Source organism: Cavia porcellus, unplaced genomic scaffold (assembly GCF_034190915.1).
Source record: "Cavia porcellus strain 051 isolate PalLab524CR breed Dunkin Hartley unplaced genomic scaffold, mCavPor4.1 scaffold_6, whole genome shotgun sequence".
NCBI classification, from domain to species: Eukaryota; Metazoa; Chordata; class Mammalia; order Rodentia; family Caviidae; genus Cavia; species Cavia porcellus.
The window spans coordinates 26,198,361-26,214,273 of NW_026947489.1; the positions used below are offsets into that span (position 1 = coordinate 26,198,361).

The 15,913-nt window shown below is 40.3% G+C and overlaps 1 protein-coding gene across 1 annotated transcript in view; it reads right to left on the reverse strand.

Moving 5' to 3' along the window:
* Eif3j (eukaryotic translation initiation factor 3 subunit J) overlaps window positions 1–8,421 on the reverse strand; it is a 28,659-nt gene extending 20,238 nt beyond the window's left edge. Inside the window, exons 1-2 of the mRNA XM_003475733.5 lie at window positions 8,216–8,421; window positions 8,029–8,126 (exon numbers count right to left, since the gene is read on the reverse strand). Coding sequence (XP_003475781.1) covers window positions 8,029–8,126; window positions 8,216–8,267 — 150 coding nt within the window. The 5' untranslated portion in view covers window positions 8,268–8,421. The remainder of the gene's footprint in view (window positions 1–8,028; window positions 8,127–8,215) is intronic.
* Window positions 8,422–15,913: the final 7,492 nt, after the last annotated feature.

A 15,913-nucleotide genomic window follows, 5' to 3' on the forward strand; every position in this document is an offset into this window, starting at 1 on the left:
GTTGGTGAGTATAGACTGGTTTGCAGCCATTGTGGGACCTCAGGTGTGGTGATTCCTCAAAAATCAGGATTACAGGTCTCATTTGACCCTCGAATTAAAAGTATCATACCACAGCAATATATACACACACACATTTTTAGCAAACAAATATATGAAAAAATGTTCAACACCACTGTTCATTCCAGAGATGCAAATTACGACAATGTTGAGCTAAACTTGGAAACAGCCCAAATGGATAAAATGTGTTTTTTAATACAATAAAATACTACTTAGCCATAAAGAAGAGTACTCTTGAGACATTTCTAGGTAAATGGATGCATCTTGAGACCATACTCATAAGAGGAATAAATCAAACACACATGTATAATATTGCAGTTTCTCTGATGTAAAAAACTGAAAGTGTAAATGAAGACATTTGTTCAGCAAATATTGTGAAAAAGGAAGAAAATGTTCCAAAGGGAAGGGGAACTGGGAGGGGGAGAAAAGAAGGGAAAAGAATAGGAAAAGAAGGAGCTGGGGGTTTAGCTCAGCGGCATAAGCACCTGCCTTGCAAGCAGGCGGTCGTGAGTTCAATCCCTCATACCGATCAAAATGAAAAAAGACCAAAAAAAAAGAATAGGAAAAATGGAAACAAAGGTTTTTGTAAATAAAGAAAGGAAAAGAAGTTGAAGCTCTAGAGGGTAAGGGAATGGGGAAAAAAATCAATATATATCATGTACCGGTGCAAATTCCCTATGATGAATATGATCATTTATGTATATCAAGAAATGTATCAATATACTTAATTAATTAAAAAGTATTAAGGGATGGGGGGATGGGGATTTAGCTCAGCAGCATAAAGTGCCTGCCTGGCAGGTACAAGGTCATGAGTTTGATCCTCGGTACCAAAAAAGAAAAAGAAAAAAAAAAAAGTAATAAAAATACATACAATTTCAGGGCTGGGAATTTAGCTCAGCGGCATAAGCGCCTGCCTTGCAAGCAGGCAGTCGTGAGTTCGATCCCTGGTACCGATAAAAACGAAAAAAGACCAAAAAAAAAAAAAAAAACATACAATTTCATAATCACCTTATCTGATTTTTTTTTTTTTTTTTTTTTTTGTAACAGGGATCAAACTCATGACCTAATACTTGCCACCCAGGCACTTATGCCTGACAATTTAACCCAGTTGAATTTTAAACTTATTAAAACAAGCCAATCAGTTGGGGCTATAGCTCCTGGTACCACAAAACAACAACAATGACAAAAACAAGCCAATTACTCATTATTTGGATTACTAAGATTACTTGAGTTAGAAACCAGAGATCAAATGTTTGTATTATTTCATTAGTTTGCTAAGTGCTTTATTATACCACTCTACTACAAAGGAAACCAAACAGCTAAAAATAAAAGCTAGTAACACAAAGCATTTTTTGTTATTATTGGCTTAATCTTCCCAGAACACAGGAAGATTGGGTCTGTGATATGCTCTTAGGCAGTACTTTGGACAGGACACGCTTTCAGGGCGCACATATTTATAACCGAATAATGGTGACAGCAGCAGTAACAGTGTGTGCTAGGTACTATGCAAACAGTTTTATATGTAGTACATGGTTAATCCTCACAAAAGCCCTGACAGTAAAGTGGCATTATTCACATTTTACAGATAAAAAAACTGAGGCCCAGGGAAAGTCATCCCATAATCTCAATGAAACACAATGAAAGGACCTGTTGTGAATGGACTGAAGTTTTTTTATGTATTTAGTGAGTATAATTTCTTCTCTAATTCCTGAAATATAAAATAACTATCTATGAATTAAATGTCTATCCAGTAAGAGTAAATTCCCTTGAAATCACAGAATCTCATCAAAAAGAATGATTACAGTACATGCTAACAAGATAGATCCACCTTCAACTATATCAATTACCCATCTTCAAATCTCAATATGCTTCTAATGGTTTTCTAGTCATTTTAAGAAGCTGTACCACTGGGGCTGGGGATTTAGCTCAGGGGCATAAGCACCTGCCTTGCAGGCAGGCAGTTGTGAGTTCGATCCCCGGTAGGTTGGGGGGGGGGGAGCTGCACCACAAGACCCAAGGCTAAAAGGGGAAAAAATATGGCTGAAAAAAAGCATCTCCATTGTAATACCTTCAACACAGAGAAACATTTCTGTTCAATGTTGATGACCTCCCCCCTTATCACAGCTCTCAGCATGGCATTCACACCAACTCTGTATCCCATCTCTATCATTACTCCTAGTTGCCCTCATCAAAATGTAAACCTAACCAGGCATGGTAGTACTCACTTATAATCTCAGCACTCAGGAGTCTGAGGTTAGCTTGGGCTATCTAAGCCAGCCTAAACTACATAACAAGACCCTGTTTCAAATGAAACAAAGAAAAGTAAACCTTATCCCTAAAACCCATTAATGTAGACGAAATGAGGCTAACTAGAAATTCTCCATTACAGAATGACTTTTTTTTTTTTTGTCTTTTTCATTTTTATCGGTACCAAGGATCAAACTCATGACCGCCTGCTTGCAAGGCAGGTGCTTATGCCACTGAGCTAAATCCCCAGCCCCTACAGAATGACTTTTAATAGCAAAAGGAGTAGGTTCCTGGCAAGAGTCATAACATGTTCACCTCAGTTCATAAACAGACCTCGAAAGACAAGCCTTGCTGGTCATCCTCACTCCAAAGTGCATGTAACAAGCCTGCCCTGAAGTGACTACCTAACAGGCACCCTTAAAGGAAGTATAATAATGTCAGCAAAAAAAGATAGTCACACCTACTAAGACAATTGGAATTACAGAAGGGTAGGTAGTTGTCTCTGGGAACTATTTCCTCAGTTACCAATCTTGCAGGTGCCTGAAAAGTAAATGCAGGCATCAATGCTTCAGAAAAATCAGCCTGATTTTCTAGGACTTTGTCAATGATAGTAAAAAAAAAAAAAAAAAAAAAATCAGATAAAATGTATAAGGGTTCTTACAGAAATACCTAAAATTAACACTTAAAAGAGTTGGTTAACTCATTTCAAAAGTGCCCTAAATGATTATTTGGCTCAAAAAAAAAAAAAAAAACTACTTATTCATAACCCATTAAAAGTCCCTTTCAGAATTATTTTAAGTAGCCTATAAATATCTTGACTGTGTTATCCAATTTTTTTTTTCTTTTTTTTTTTGGTACCAGGGATTAAACTCACAACCTTGTACTTGCCAGGCAGGCGCTTATGCCACTGAGCTAAATCGCTGGCCTGTTATCTAATTTTCAAGGCCAGCCTGAATTGCACAGTGAGACCCTGTCTCAAAAACCAAACAAAACAAGCTAGGTGTGGTGGCACACTCCTATAATCTCAGCACTCTGGAGGCTGAGGCAGGAGGATCATTGAGTACAAAACCAGCCTAGGCTACAAAGTGAGCTCAAGGCCAGCCTGAACTGTATAACCAGATCTTGTCTCAAAAATACCAAGGGAAAAAAAAAATTTAAAAATAAGTAAAAATTTTAAATGCGCCCCAATACAAAACTTGCTAGTTTATAAAAATTGTGAGTTTAAAAGAAATTGTTGGGGCTGGGGATTTAGCTCAGCGGCATAAGCACCTGCCTTGCAAGCAGGCAGTCGTGAGTTCGATCCCCGGTACCGATAAAAACGAAAAAGACAAAAAGACAAAAAAAAAAAAAAAAAAAAAGAAAGAAAAAAGAAATTGTGAGTTTACTAAAATGGTATTATTGTGATTTTTCAAAAAATATAATCTGGGGGCTGGGGATTGAGCTCAGCTACATAAGTGCCTGCCTTGCAAGCAGGCAGTCGTGAGTTCGATCCCTGGTACTGACAAAAACGAAAAAAAAAAAAAAAAATATATATATATATATATATATATATATATATATATAAAAATAACCTGGTTAGGAGGGAATAAAGAGATTATAGAGAAAATATGGCCATGAACTTATTAACAAATTTTCTGTACTTCTGCATATTTTGAATTTTAGGGAAAAAAAACATATATCATATATCAATTTTCTGGCAAAATAGTTACCTGAGATTTAACTAATAATCTCATACTGCTCCAAAATATAGTCTGCCAAAAAACAGGTGTATACATACTTTAGCAGTTCATTGTACTAATAAATGTCTGGAAGCTAGTGACCACCACGCTGAACACCTTTGGTAAGTGTAGAGGCCAAAGGTAGCTTGTATTAATCTCATGATGTCTCAATAAATTTAGTATTTAAATATATGTGAGTTTTTCTATTCCTGATGTCTGTCTGTCTCTCTCTGGTACCAGGAATCATACTTGGGATGTTTGAACAATCCGAAGTTTCCTCAAAACAAAGTCAACATGCTCTTCAGAAAACCCTATTTTCTAACCTGTTCTATAGAAATGACTGGGTATTACTAAAAGGAAGTGTAAGATGTGTTATCCCTGCTTTCAATAGGTTCTCACTGCCTTCTTTCTCACACTCTACACATCATTCCAGTAGTGCAGAAAGAATCTAATCACACACACCAAGTAAACAATTTGTCTACTGCCTTTGTAAGACATCAGGATAGCGATACAACTATACAGCTAAAAAGACAAAAATAAAGCCAAGGGGGGCTGGGCATTTAGCTCAGCGGCATAAGCGTCTGCCTTGCAAGCAAGCAGTCGTGAGTTCGATCCCTGGTACAGATAAAAAGGAAAAAAAAACAGAAAATAAAAAATAAAGCCAAGGAAACAGGAAAGTATAACCCTTGGCACCAATCCTTTCCCCCCTTTTGCGGGGTGCGGGTAAAGGTGGAGGGGAGCTGTTACTGGGGATTGAATGCAGGCCTTTCAAAGTAGCTTCTTTTTTAAGCCTTTTTTTTTTTTTTTTTAATTTTGAGACAATTTAAAATCTTGCTACATTGTTAGGCTGGGCTTGAACTTGTGACCTCCTGCCTGGCTTCATTCTCATCTTTTAACTGGAGAAAAAATCTTCCTTTTTTCCACCATGAATAATAACAGCTCTACAGTCTTACCTATGCCTGTATCTGCTAATGCCAAATAGCATTCTTAGAAAGCAAAATATTAAGTCTACGAGAAAATAGTATAGAGACACAAATTATTGCCTCAGTTTTCTCTTCATTTCCTATGTCATTACAAATGACATTAAACTTACATTCATTTATTCACAAAATCTAAGCACCATAAGCTGAAGAACTTAACTTTCTTTTTTTACAGTTTGCTTTTGAGGACAGTTTTTTAAAATTCACATGTCGTACTACTTAAGGACTATTAGTATTCCCTCTCATAAAAACTAAGCCTTAAAGTCGGGTGTGGTGGCACACTCCTGTAATCCTAGCACTTGGGAGGCTGAGGCAGGAGAATCATTTCCAAGTTCAAAACCAGTCTGGGCTACAAAGCCAGCCCAAGGCCAGCCTAAACTGCATAGTGGGACCTTGTCTCAAAAAGACAAAAAAAGGAGGCGGGGGAGGAAGAAAAAAATGAAACTAAGCCTTATTTATATCTTCCCATAAAGATTAATTAGTACTAAAAAATTAAAATTCAAAAATTTGATGATGATATGATTCACTCCACTAAGGTGACAAAATTCAGTTCTAGACTGGTAACTTCTGAGCAAGCAAAAACTTTCTTGATAACCATGATCTTCCAAATGAAAGTAAAATTCAAACTAAACACATATTGTGGAGAGTATTTGCTTCTTTTGGCCTTAGGAAATCAAAATGAACCCCAGATACTAGATCTCAACAGCCTAAACATATTCTCCATTAGTCAAAAAAAAAAAAAAAAATCTGAAGACTACAACATTAAGAGGATTAAAATTTACTGAATACCTATCAAGGGGCAGGTAACTCTGTTAGGTTTGTATTTAAATGTCTCCCCAAAAACCTCAAGCAGTCATGGGGGGCAGACCTTTCAAAGATGGTGGAGTCTAGTGTCTAGCACTGGGATTGTTGGTGTGAGTACCATACTTGCCCAGGGGTGGGTAACTGGCATACAACACAAGGGAGCAAAGGAAACATGTTTTCCTTTTTTGCCTTTTTACCCTTTTTGGACTTGTCCCATATTGTGGGAATAAATGGAAATAAGGCAATATTCCAATATGGGAATATAATGGACAAGTTCAACTTCCAGCCCCCAAGATTAAACTTTATGGGAAAGAAATACATTATTTATACAAACATAAATTCTGCACTGAAGTGGCTGGACCAGATAGTCACTATAGTCCCTTACAACTTGTAAATCTTCAAAATTAACTCCAAGTGACCAATATCCATCAGCGTGGACACTATTTATATTCCATAATCCCAGTTAAGATACTTCATGATTAGTCCAAAGTACTCCATTAAAACTTAAATTTCTAGGACTTCTTTCTTGATTTCTCTAATCTTTTCTTTGTATCTGTTAACTTGTACTAAATTTTCACAACAGGTGTCTTCCCTGTCACTTCCAAAGTTTTAAAGATTTAAAACTGAAAATGACGACAATATTCTAATATCTTGCATCAGGCTAATAACACAATCCATTCCTATGTCTACACAAATGTAAACAAAGTATCTAACTATGCTCCAGTGATACTCACTTATTAGCTCTATCTGCCAAAGCTCACATGATCCTTGAAACTCAGACTGTTCCATAAAATGAACAGGTATGTATTTCAACACACTCAGGAAAAAAGTCACTACCAAATTCACAGTGATTATCTAGATTCAACTCTCAAACTAGACAGGAGGCTTTACAGGGTACTCAAAGTTTATGGTAAGTAAAATATTCATCAGATTAATCAAAACCAAAAAGAACTCGTTTTCCATTTCTTATAAAACTGCATCTGAATAAATATAAATATTTTCTTTAAATTATCTTCAGATTGAGACTTTGTAGGTATTTTTTTGTTGGTACTTTAATAACCACAATGTCATTAAAGTCATTATGAGCCGGGTGTGGTAGCCCACACCTGTAATGTCACACCTGGGAGGCTGAGGCAAGAGCTGATCACCTTGAGTTCGAGGCCAGGCTGGACTACATAGTGAGTTTAAGGCCAGCCTGAACTACACAGCCAGACCCTTGCTCCCCCTACACATGAAAAAGTTATTATCATGAGCCCTTGGGAGTTTTCAAAAAGGAATGAGGGGCCTGGGGATTTAGCACAGCGGCATAAGCGCCTGCCTTGCAAGCAGGCAGTGGTAAGTTCGATCCCTGGTACCGATAAAAACGAAAAAGACAAAAAAAAAAGGAACGAGGCCAAGGATATAGCTCAAAGGCATAAGCGCCTGCCTGGCAAGTGTGAGGTTGTGAGTTCAATCCCCATACCAAAAAAAAAGGAAAGATGACGTGAATACAGTCCAACTTTACAAGGCACACGAAAAGGAAATTAACAGTTGCTGCTCCTGGTTTACTATCACCACCCAATCTTCAATTTTCCTAGGCCTCACTCAGGTATAAATGAGTAACTCTGTCAGCTCTCCCCTCCCATGATGCTGTGTGAACTCTCCATGTCTCTTTCGATTAACTGCTGGTTATTTCAGTGCTCGCGTTTTTTACCAACAGGGTGGGAGAAGGGACAGCTAAGTTATCTTACTCTTCTGTTTCCATTTGGTGCAAAAGCCTGAAATTAAACCACAACATTTAACTTGTTTAATTTCTCAAACCAACTCTATAAATGGCCACCGTAAATGAGTTAATGTCCCTTGCGTTCCCCAACCTCAAAAAGGCAGGGGTTTCCAGACTTAAGTTTAATTTCCAACTTGCTCTTCCCGCTCCCACAAGGCGATCAGGACTGCAGCGTTCGCATGTGCCACCAGCCGATGCTGCTGTCACGGCTCGTCGCCGGCTGGCCAGCTGGATCCAGGCGGGAACCGGACCCTCTGCGAAGGGCTGAGGCCGGGCCGCGCCGCGCCGCCCTGCAGAGTGGTCCAGCGGACACGCTGCCGTCCCCGGCCCACATGGCCGGCGAACGCAGCGAACGAGGGTGCGGCAGGCCCCGCGCGCCAGTACGCACAGCTCGCAGGCCCAGGAAGCAAACAGGCCCCGTAATCCGCCCGCGCCACCCGTCGCCACGGTCCGCGCCCACCTTAACGTCCTCGTCCTCGTCCTCGCCTTCCCAGCGGTCCCCGCCGGCGGTGCCGCTGCCCCCCACCTTCCGCACCGGGTCTTCCACGGTGTCTGCGTCTAAGGAAGAGAGCAAGCAGCGTCAGTGCCGCCTGTGTGGGAGTGCGGCCGGCGCCAGCCTGGGCCCTGCGTCGGGAACTTCTGCTCACCCCAGGAGTCAGAGTCCCCCGCCGCCGCCACCGCCGCCGCCGCCGCCGCCATCTCAAGCCGGGCGTGAGCGTGTGTGAGGGAAAAGCTGCGAAGAGTTAGAGCGCCCGAGGTGAGTCACTGAGTGGCTCTCGGTGGCCCGCGCAGGGCAGGCTGGGACTGTGGCTGACTCCGAGCTCGGAACGAGGCCCCGCCCCCTACGGGGGCGTCGGCGACGCTCCAGAAACAGGGGCTTGAACCGCGACTTGAACCGCGGCTCCCGGGGCGGACGCGGGGCGTGGCGGGGCGCGCGGGCGGGCCCCGAGCCTGAGCCTGAGGATGCGGACGTAAGGGCGGAGCTGAGGACCAGGCGGCGAGTCCAGTCGCTTTTGGGACGGGACCTCTGCTACCCTACTGTAGGCCGCAGGAACAATAGAGAGCGGAAGGGCAGTCGAGAGGCCTCGGGCCTGACGCCCAGCCTTCGCGCCCTGGTCGTCGCTTTGCCGAGCGCGCCCGGAGAATCTCTCGGCCCAGTCCGCGGTGGCGCCGAGGAGGACCTGACCTCTTCAGGACCCTCTTGGCAGAGTTCTCTAGACGCCCGCCCACGTGGGCGCCCCGAGGGGCGAGCTGAGAGGCCCGCGCGTGGAACCAGACAGGAAGCCAAGGAAGACGGCCCCTGCCTTCGCGCTGCCCCCTCCGGCCAATTCTGTGGGCCAGCACACTGATTCTTTTCTTCCGCAAAGCAGTGTCGGAAGTCTTCATTTGGTGTGTATTGGGCATGAGCTGTCTCCTCATACTCAACCAAGCAGTTGGATGTATAAACAAACTGACACAATGCGGTGTCTACAACAGAAAGCAGTATTGTGAGGTTACCTGTGAAAAGGTAACAGTAAGATTGGAGAAAGGGCTTCCTGAGATGGGCGCCGCTGAAACGAGTTTGAGAGACCAAGTGAAACATGCCCGAATGCATTTCCACCGGAGTCCATGTGTGGTCCTCACCTGAAGGGCACAATCAGAAGTTAACCAAGCTGGTGAATTGACTGCAAAGAGCTAAAAAGGAGTTATCCTTGCACTTTAGGTTACTGTATTCCCTTGTAGGATTTTAAGGGACGATTTATTTTAGATTTTTTTTGTTATCTTAATAGTTTTGGAATATGTCATACACATACTTTATACAACTTCCAAGTTTTTAAAAGCATGAAAAGCATTGATTTATTTATCCATATGATAAAGGAGGGTTGAGAAGCAAGATAGAAATAAAGGAAAGGCTGGAATATAAATCCCTGAGGGCACCATAAATGTATCTTCAGTGTTGGCCATTGTAAATATTTTATGAATGAATTTTTTTCAGTGCTAAAGAAAAGCACCACCATTTGAGACAAAGGCATTTACCTGGGAACCACACCCCCAGCCTGAAAGAAATAAGAATTAATACTAAATACAGTGGCAATGGAGAAGAAAGAACCAGCTGAGAAATAGTTTATGATCAGAGGCAACAGAATTTAGTGACTGTAGTAGTTTTATGTATCAGTTTGTTAGGCCATGATTCCCATTACTAGTTTTTAATCAAACACCAGTCTATTTGCTGTGAATGTATTAGTTACATGTAACATTTAAATCAGTAGACTTTGAGTAAAGCAAATTATCCTCCACAGTGCGTATGAGTACAGTTAGTAAAGGACAGCACCCTTTAATAAAAAGAATTCTGCCTCCATTCTGTAACAACAGATTCCCCTTGGATCTCCAGCCTGCTAGCCTGCCCTACAAGGTTTTAGACTTGCCAGCACCTGCAATCATGTGAGCCAGTTCTTTAAAATAATATTTTTCTGTATACACATCCTATTGATCTGTTTTTCTGAAGAACTCTGATGAAAATAGACTATAAAAGATAACAGACTTCAACATTTAAAAAGCTGTCAAAATCAGATGTAGCACACACCTGTAATCCTAGCTTTTTTTTATCTTTTTCCTTTTTATCAGTACTGGGGATCGAACTCATGACTGTAATCGAACTCACAACTGCCTGCTTGCAAGGCAGGCACTTATGCTGCTGAGCTAAATCTCCAGCCCCCTTTTTATTTTAAACTGGGGATGTATCTCAAGAGTGAAGGCCCTGGGTTTAATCCCCAGTATTAGGGGAAGTGGGAGGGAACAAAGGAGCACATAGGAAAAAGATATATAGTAAATTTTAAAAATTGCTTTTGTATGCCCCCAATTGTACTCTGTGTATATCCATATATATAAATTTTAAATAGCGTACATGGGATATATTTAAAAATTTACTGTGTGGATGTAGGAGACCTGGTCATTCAAATGATTATGTTTTATTGAGCTGAACACTGGACACTGCTGATATGTAGAGGGAGGAGAGCTCTCAATGTTATATTTTCTCCTTTTCTGGAAATTTCCCTACTATCCAAGAGTAGTTGGACTCCCCAAAGCCATGTCTGCTGACTTTTTTTTTTTTTTGTCTTTTTCCTTTTTATACGTACTGGGGATTGAGCTCACGATTGCCTGCTTTCAAGGCAGGCGATTATGCAGCTGAGCTAAACCCCCAGCCCCCATGTCTGCTGACTTAACAAAGATTTACTATAGCTGATCTAGAACAGGTTGGAAGTATATTAGCTGTGAAGTTAGTGAAACTTTAGCTTCTGGGCCCAAAAAACATTTTCTAAGAACCAGATCCCCCAATTGTATATGTTTTAAGGAATATACAGTCTAGATTTGTTCCTAAATGGAATGTAAGTCACCTGTTAGAATCACCAAATTCTGTGGTAACTAATCCCTAAACGCCAATAATGGCTCAACAGTGAACAGTAAACAAGCACTATGTGGTCTCTCCTTGAGTCTGCATTAACTCTTATGTTTTGGTTTTTTGAGATAAGGATTGGTTGTGTAGTCCAGGCTGGCCTCAAACTCATAGGGATCTTTCTGTCGCACTCTCCTGAGTGCTGAGATTACAGGCATGCACCACCACCCCTGGCTCTATGATTTATTTTTAAACAATAGTGTAGGAGTGACACCCAAGCCTAGGCTATAATAAGACTTATATCCTCCACCTGTACCTTTAGAATGTTCTAGTGGAACCAGCAGCCATTCATGAACTAGATACAATAACTCATGCTTATAATCCCAGCTACTGAGGAGTTGAAGCAAGAGGATCAGTTTGAGCCTATCCTGGGCAATTTAGCTGCTGAAGAGATTTCTCAAACCATCTCACTTCCTCTTGCTTTCCCCAAGTTTCAGTTTCCTCTTTTCCTCAAATGCCATGAACTAACTTAGTATCTTTCCAATGAATTCTTAACCTCAGCTACAATTCTTAACAAATACATCCTGTAGTGTAATTGCAGTTAAGTGGAAAACAAGTGTGGTGACACATGCCTGTAATTCCAACACTTGGAAGGTGGAGACATGAAGATCCATACAAGTTCAAGGCCCGCTTCAACTACGTAGCAAAAACCTGTCTCCAAAAAAAAAAAAAAAAAAAAAAAAAAAAAGAAATATATATAAAATAAAATAAATCAGGCCAGGGATTTAGCTCAATGGCACAAGTGCCTGCCTGCCTGGTAAATACAAGGTCATGAGTTCAATCCCTGGTACCAAATAAAATAAAATAAAATAAATCCTGAGAGGGTAATACTTTGCTATTCTTAAGTCTGTGTTTGACAGATAGTAGACACAGTAACTATAGGTTGACCATAGAGTTGCTATACAGAACTGGTTTGTTTTATAAAAAAAATTTGTCTACCAGGTCACTGTTTCTCTTCATGAAAAATAATTTCAAGGCAAACAAATACAGCACAAAGCAGCAAATCTCATTATTACTAGTAAGCTTCACTGTATGGTAATCTGAACTGAGAAATAATAAGTGGTTTTTGTCACATCCATTTATCCCGAGGTGGAGCTTCAGGAAAGCAACAATTTTATTTTTCTAATGAGGTAATGTAGCTATTTGTATTAACCTGACCAAAGATTGTTAAAGGCAACATATCTTCTTAAGAATTTAGGGCCATAGGGGCTGGGGATTTAGCTCAGCAGCATAAATGCCTGCCTTGCAAACAGGCATTCGTGAGTTCGATCCCTGGTACCGATAAAAACCGAAAAAGACAAAAAAAAAAAAAAAAAAAAAAAAAAAAAAAACCTAAAAAAAAAGATTTTAGGGCCAGAGATATAGCTCAGCAGCACAGCACCTACCTAGCAAGCGCAAGATCCTGAGTTCGATTCCTGATACCCCACCCCCAATTAACAAAAGAGAATTACAAGGAAGGCAGCCAGAGAACAAAATTTAGGCCTGGCCATGCACGCCTATAATCCCAGCACTATGGAGCCTGAAGCAGAAGGATCCCTGTGAATTCAAAACCATCCTGGACCACAAAATGAATTCAAAGTACCAAACTGCATAGTGAAACCTTGTCTCAAAAAGATCAAAGGTCTCCAAAAGGAAAAGGTAAACTGATCTATAGATTCTCTTCCATTCTTTGTGATGCAGGAGGAACCAGTGGCCAGGTATTTACCTACAAGAGATGAGAGCATCATGTTGACTTAATATTGGCTACAATTCACTTTCAGTAGACAGACTGTGGTTCTACTCTTCCTAAGCAGGCATCTGATTATGATTTAGTTTGAGTTTACTGCTGACAGTAAATGAGTAAAATTGAAATCTGGCTTTAAAATCAGTGTATTGTGATTTGCTTAGTGTGCTATCATTCTGGATGCACATAATCTATTTTTTGCACTTACAAGTCCAAATTTTGAAACGAGGGCCCATCCATTCCTTTATTAAACAGATGAGGGGGCTGGGGATTTAGCTCAGTGGCACAAATGCCTGCCTGGCAAGTGCGAGATCATGAGTTTGATCTCTGGTATCAAAAAAAAAAAGATATAAACACATTATTATTCAGTGCCTATGATCTACAAAGTGAATTTTTTTTTTTCATACTGGAGATCAAACTCAGGACCTTGCACTTGTCAGGCAGGTGCTTGTGCTGCTGAGCTATATCCTTGTACAAAGTGATTTGAAGGCCTTGCCATATTAACTTTACACTGTTAAACCAATACAATTAAAAATGGGTTAAAGGGATTAAAGATGCTGGGCTCTATATTCTGCAACACTGATAGAAGTTTTTGATGTGGAAATTGAGATCCATAGTATTATGCATATTGCTTTTTCAAATGAAGCAGGGAAACAAGTGTCTAGATGTATGTACTAGACCTTGACTAACTTGTTACTTAGTACGGTAGTCCTATAATCACAAATAATAGTGTGGTCATCCCTTCCTATGGAAGATTGCTCTGGTTCAACATAGTATACACCCTGTTAATACCAAAATCTGCAGATGGTCATGTCCCTTATGTAAAATGACATAGTGTTTTGTTTTGTACCAGGGATGAAACTCATAATCTCATGCTTGCCAGGCAAGCACTTGTGTCACTGAGCTATATCCCTGGCCTCTTTGTTTTTGTTTTTTGTTTTTCTTTGATACTTGGGATCAAACTCAGGATCTCAGCGCTTGTTTTTGTTTTTTGAGACAGCGTCTATGTAACCCAGGCTGGCCTTGAACTTGCAGCCATCCTTTTGCCTCAGCCTCCCAAATTGTGGAATTACAGGCATGCCCCACCACATCCTGCTGACATAGTATTTGTGTATAATCTATATTGTTATAATGTTATATTGTTTAATCATATCTAGATTATACTTAGAATATCTAATACAAAGAAAATACTGTGTAAGTATACTATGTTGTTTAGAGACTACAGACAATTTATACATCTTCAATATAGGTGCATTTTTAAAAGATATTTATTTTTGAGACAGGGTCTCACTGTATAGTACAGGATGGCCTTGCAATTGCTATGTAGCCTATTCTGGTTCCAGTCCTACTATGTAGCCCAGGCTGGCCTCAAACAGCAATCCTCCTGCTTTAGCCTCTTGAGCACTGGGATTACAGGAATGCTCCACCATGTCTAGCACATTTTTTTTTTTCAAATGACAGTTGAATCCATAGATGTGGGAACTACAAATATATTGGATGGACTGTATCCCTATTTTTCAAATTAGTGGAGTAGATGAGAAAATATGGAACAAATTAACACTAAAACTTTCTCAGGCTTAGGATGGAGCTAGTGGTAGAGCATATGTCTAGCATGCATGAAGTCTTGAATTTGATCCCTGAAAGTGCAAAAACCAAAAACTAAAAAGCTTGTTCTCAAGGTATTTCATTATTAAAGTTTTTTTTGTTTGGTTTTTTTTTTTTTTTTTTTTTTTTTGGTCTTTGTCATTTTTTACCGGTACCGGGGATCAAATTCACGACTACCTGCTTGCAAGGCAGGCACTTATGCCACTGAGCTAAATCCCCAGCTGCTATTAAAGGTTAATGAGAGTAAATGACAGCAGAAAGGAAGCCAAGGCGATCAGGGCTCCTTTTAGGAAGTTCCTTATTTAAGCATCAAACTCAAAATCTCAGATGAAATAGGTACAGGCTGAAGAGCAAGTTTTGCTTGTAAACAGGCTTTGACCATCCACTTTGACACTAAAACTGTATTAACCATTGGTTGTATTAGAAAAGGGGATAATTTGCATTGAGAGGTGTAAAACTTGTAACTGGTGTCCCACCAACCCACTCTATATCCCGTATGGCAACCAGAGTGGTCTTCAAATAAATCTTACTCTTCTGCTTAAACATTTCCTAAGTCTATCTGATTTTTCAAATAGTAGGATCTCTACTTAAACACTAGTTCTCTTAAGCCATTCTTCATGATCCTTTTCCCTCTACCTCTGGATTGTAAACTTAGTAGCAGGGTCAAGTTTTGCTTTCTTTTGCCATTCAAAGTTTGGCTTAGTAGCTTAGTAGTGACTACCACTTGCTAATAAGGTAGGTTTTGCTTTTGCATTTTTATTTTGGCAGTGCTAGGGGTGTGGTAATCATCAGTGGATTAGTCCTGAGTTCATAGCTAAATGACATCCTAGTAGGAGGTGGGTTATGGTGGCAAGTACTAGAAGGGCCAATGTAACCTCTCCTGTGCCTCTCTTGACTGAACCCAGGACCTTGTGCGTACCAGGCAATGCCCCACCCCCAAACCAAAGTAGTATTATCAAAATGACTTTACTATCATTACAAAGGCTCCACCCGACGTTAAAGCATATATGGCAATCATTGTAAGAGTCTAGTTCACTTATCTATTACTAAAGGACTTATAACTTGGCAAATCTCATGTAACTTGCACTTGCTACACTTAGCACTTTTGAGACAGTCTCGCTATGTAGTTTAGAGACCTCGAGATGATTTTACTGCTTCAGCCTCCCAAATGTGGAGATTACAAGTATAAGCCACCACACCCAGCTATTTTTAAAGCCACTCAATACTCTTCAGTTTATCACCAATTTTCTTCTTAATGCTATTTCAACAGATCTGGGTACCCTCTCCATTTGCTGTTGCATACAACACTGCTATATCTTTTTTTTTTTTTTTTTTTGGTCTTTTTCGTTTTTATCAGTACCAGGGATCGAACTCACGACTGCCTGCTTGCAAGGCAGGCGCTTATGCCGCTGAGCTAAATCCCCAGCCCCTAACACTGCTATATCTTAAGAACTTATGCCTAATATCCTTATCCTATTGTACACACAGCATTTTCAAGCATGTCCCCAAACCATCTTTCTTGTTGCTGAGAAGATGCAACACTCAACACCCACAATTTAGAGAATTATTTTGGCTCACATTTCA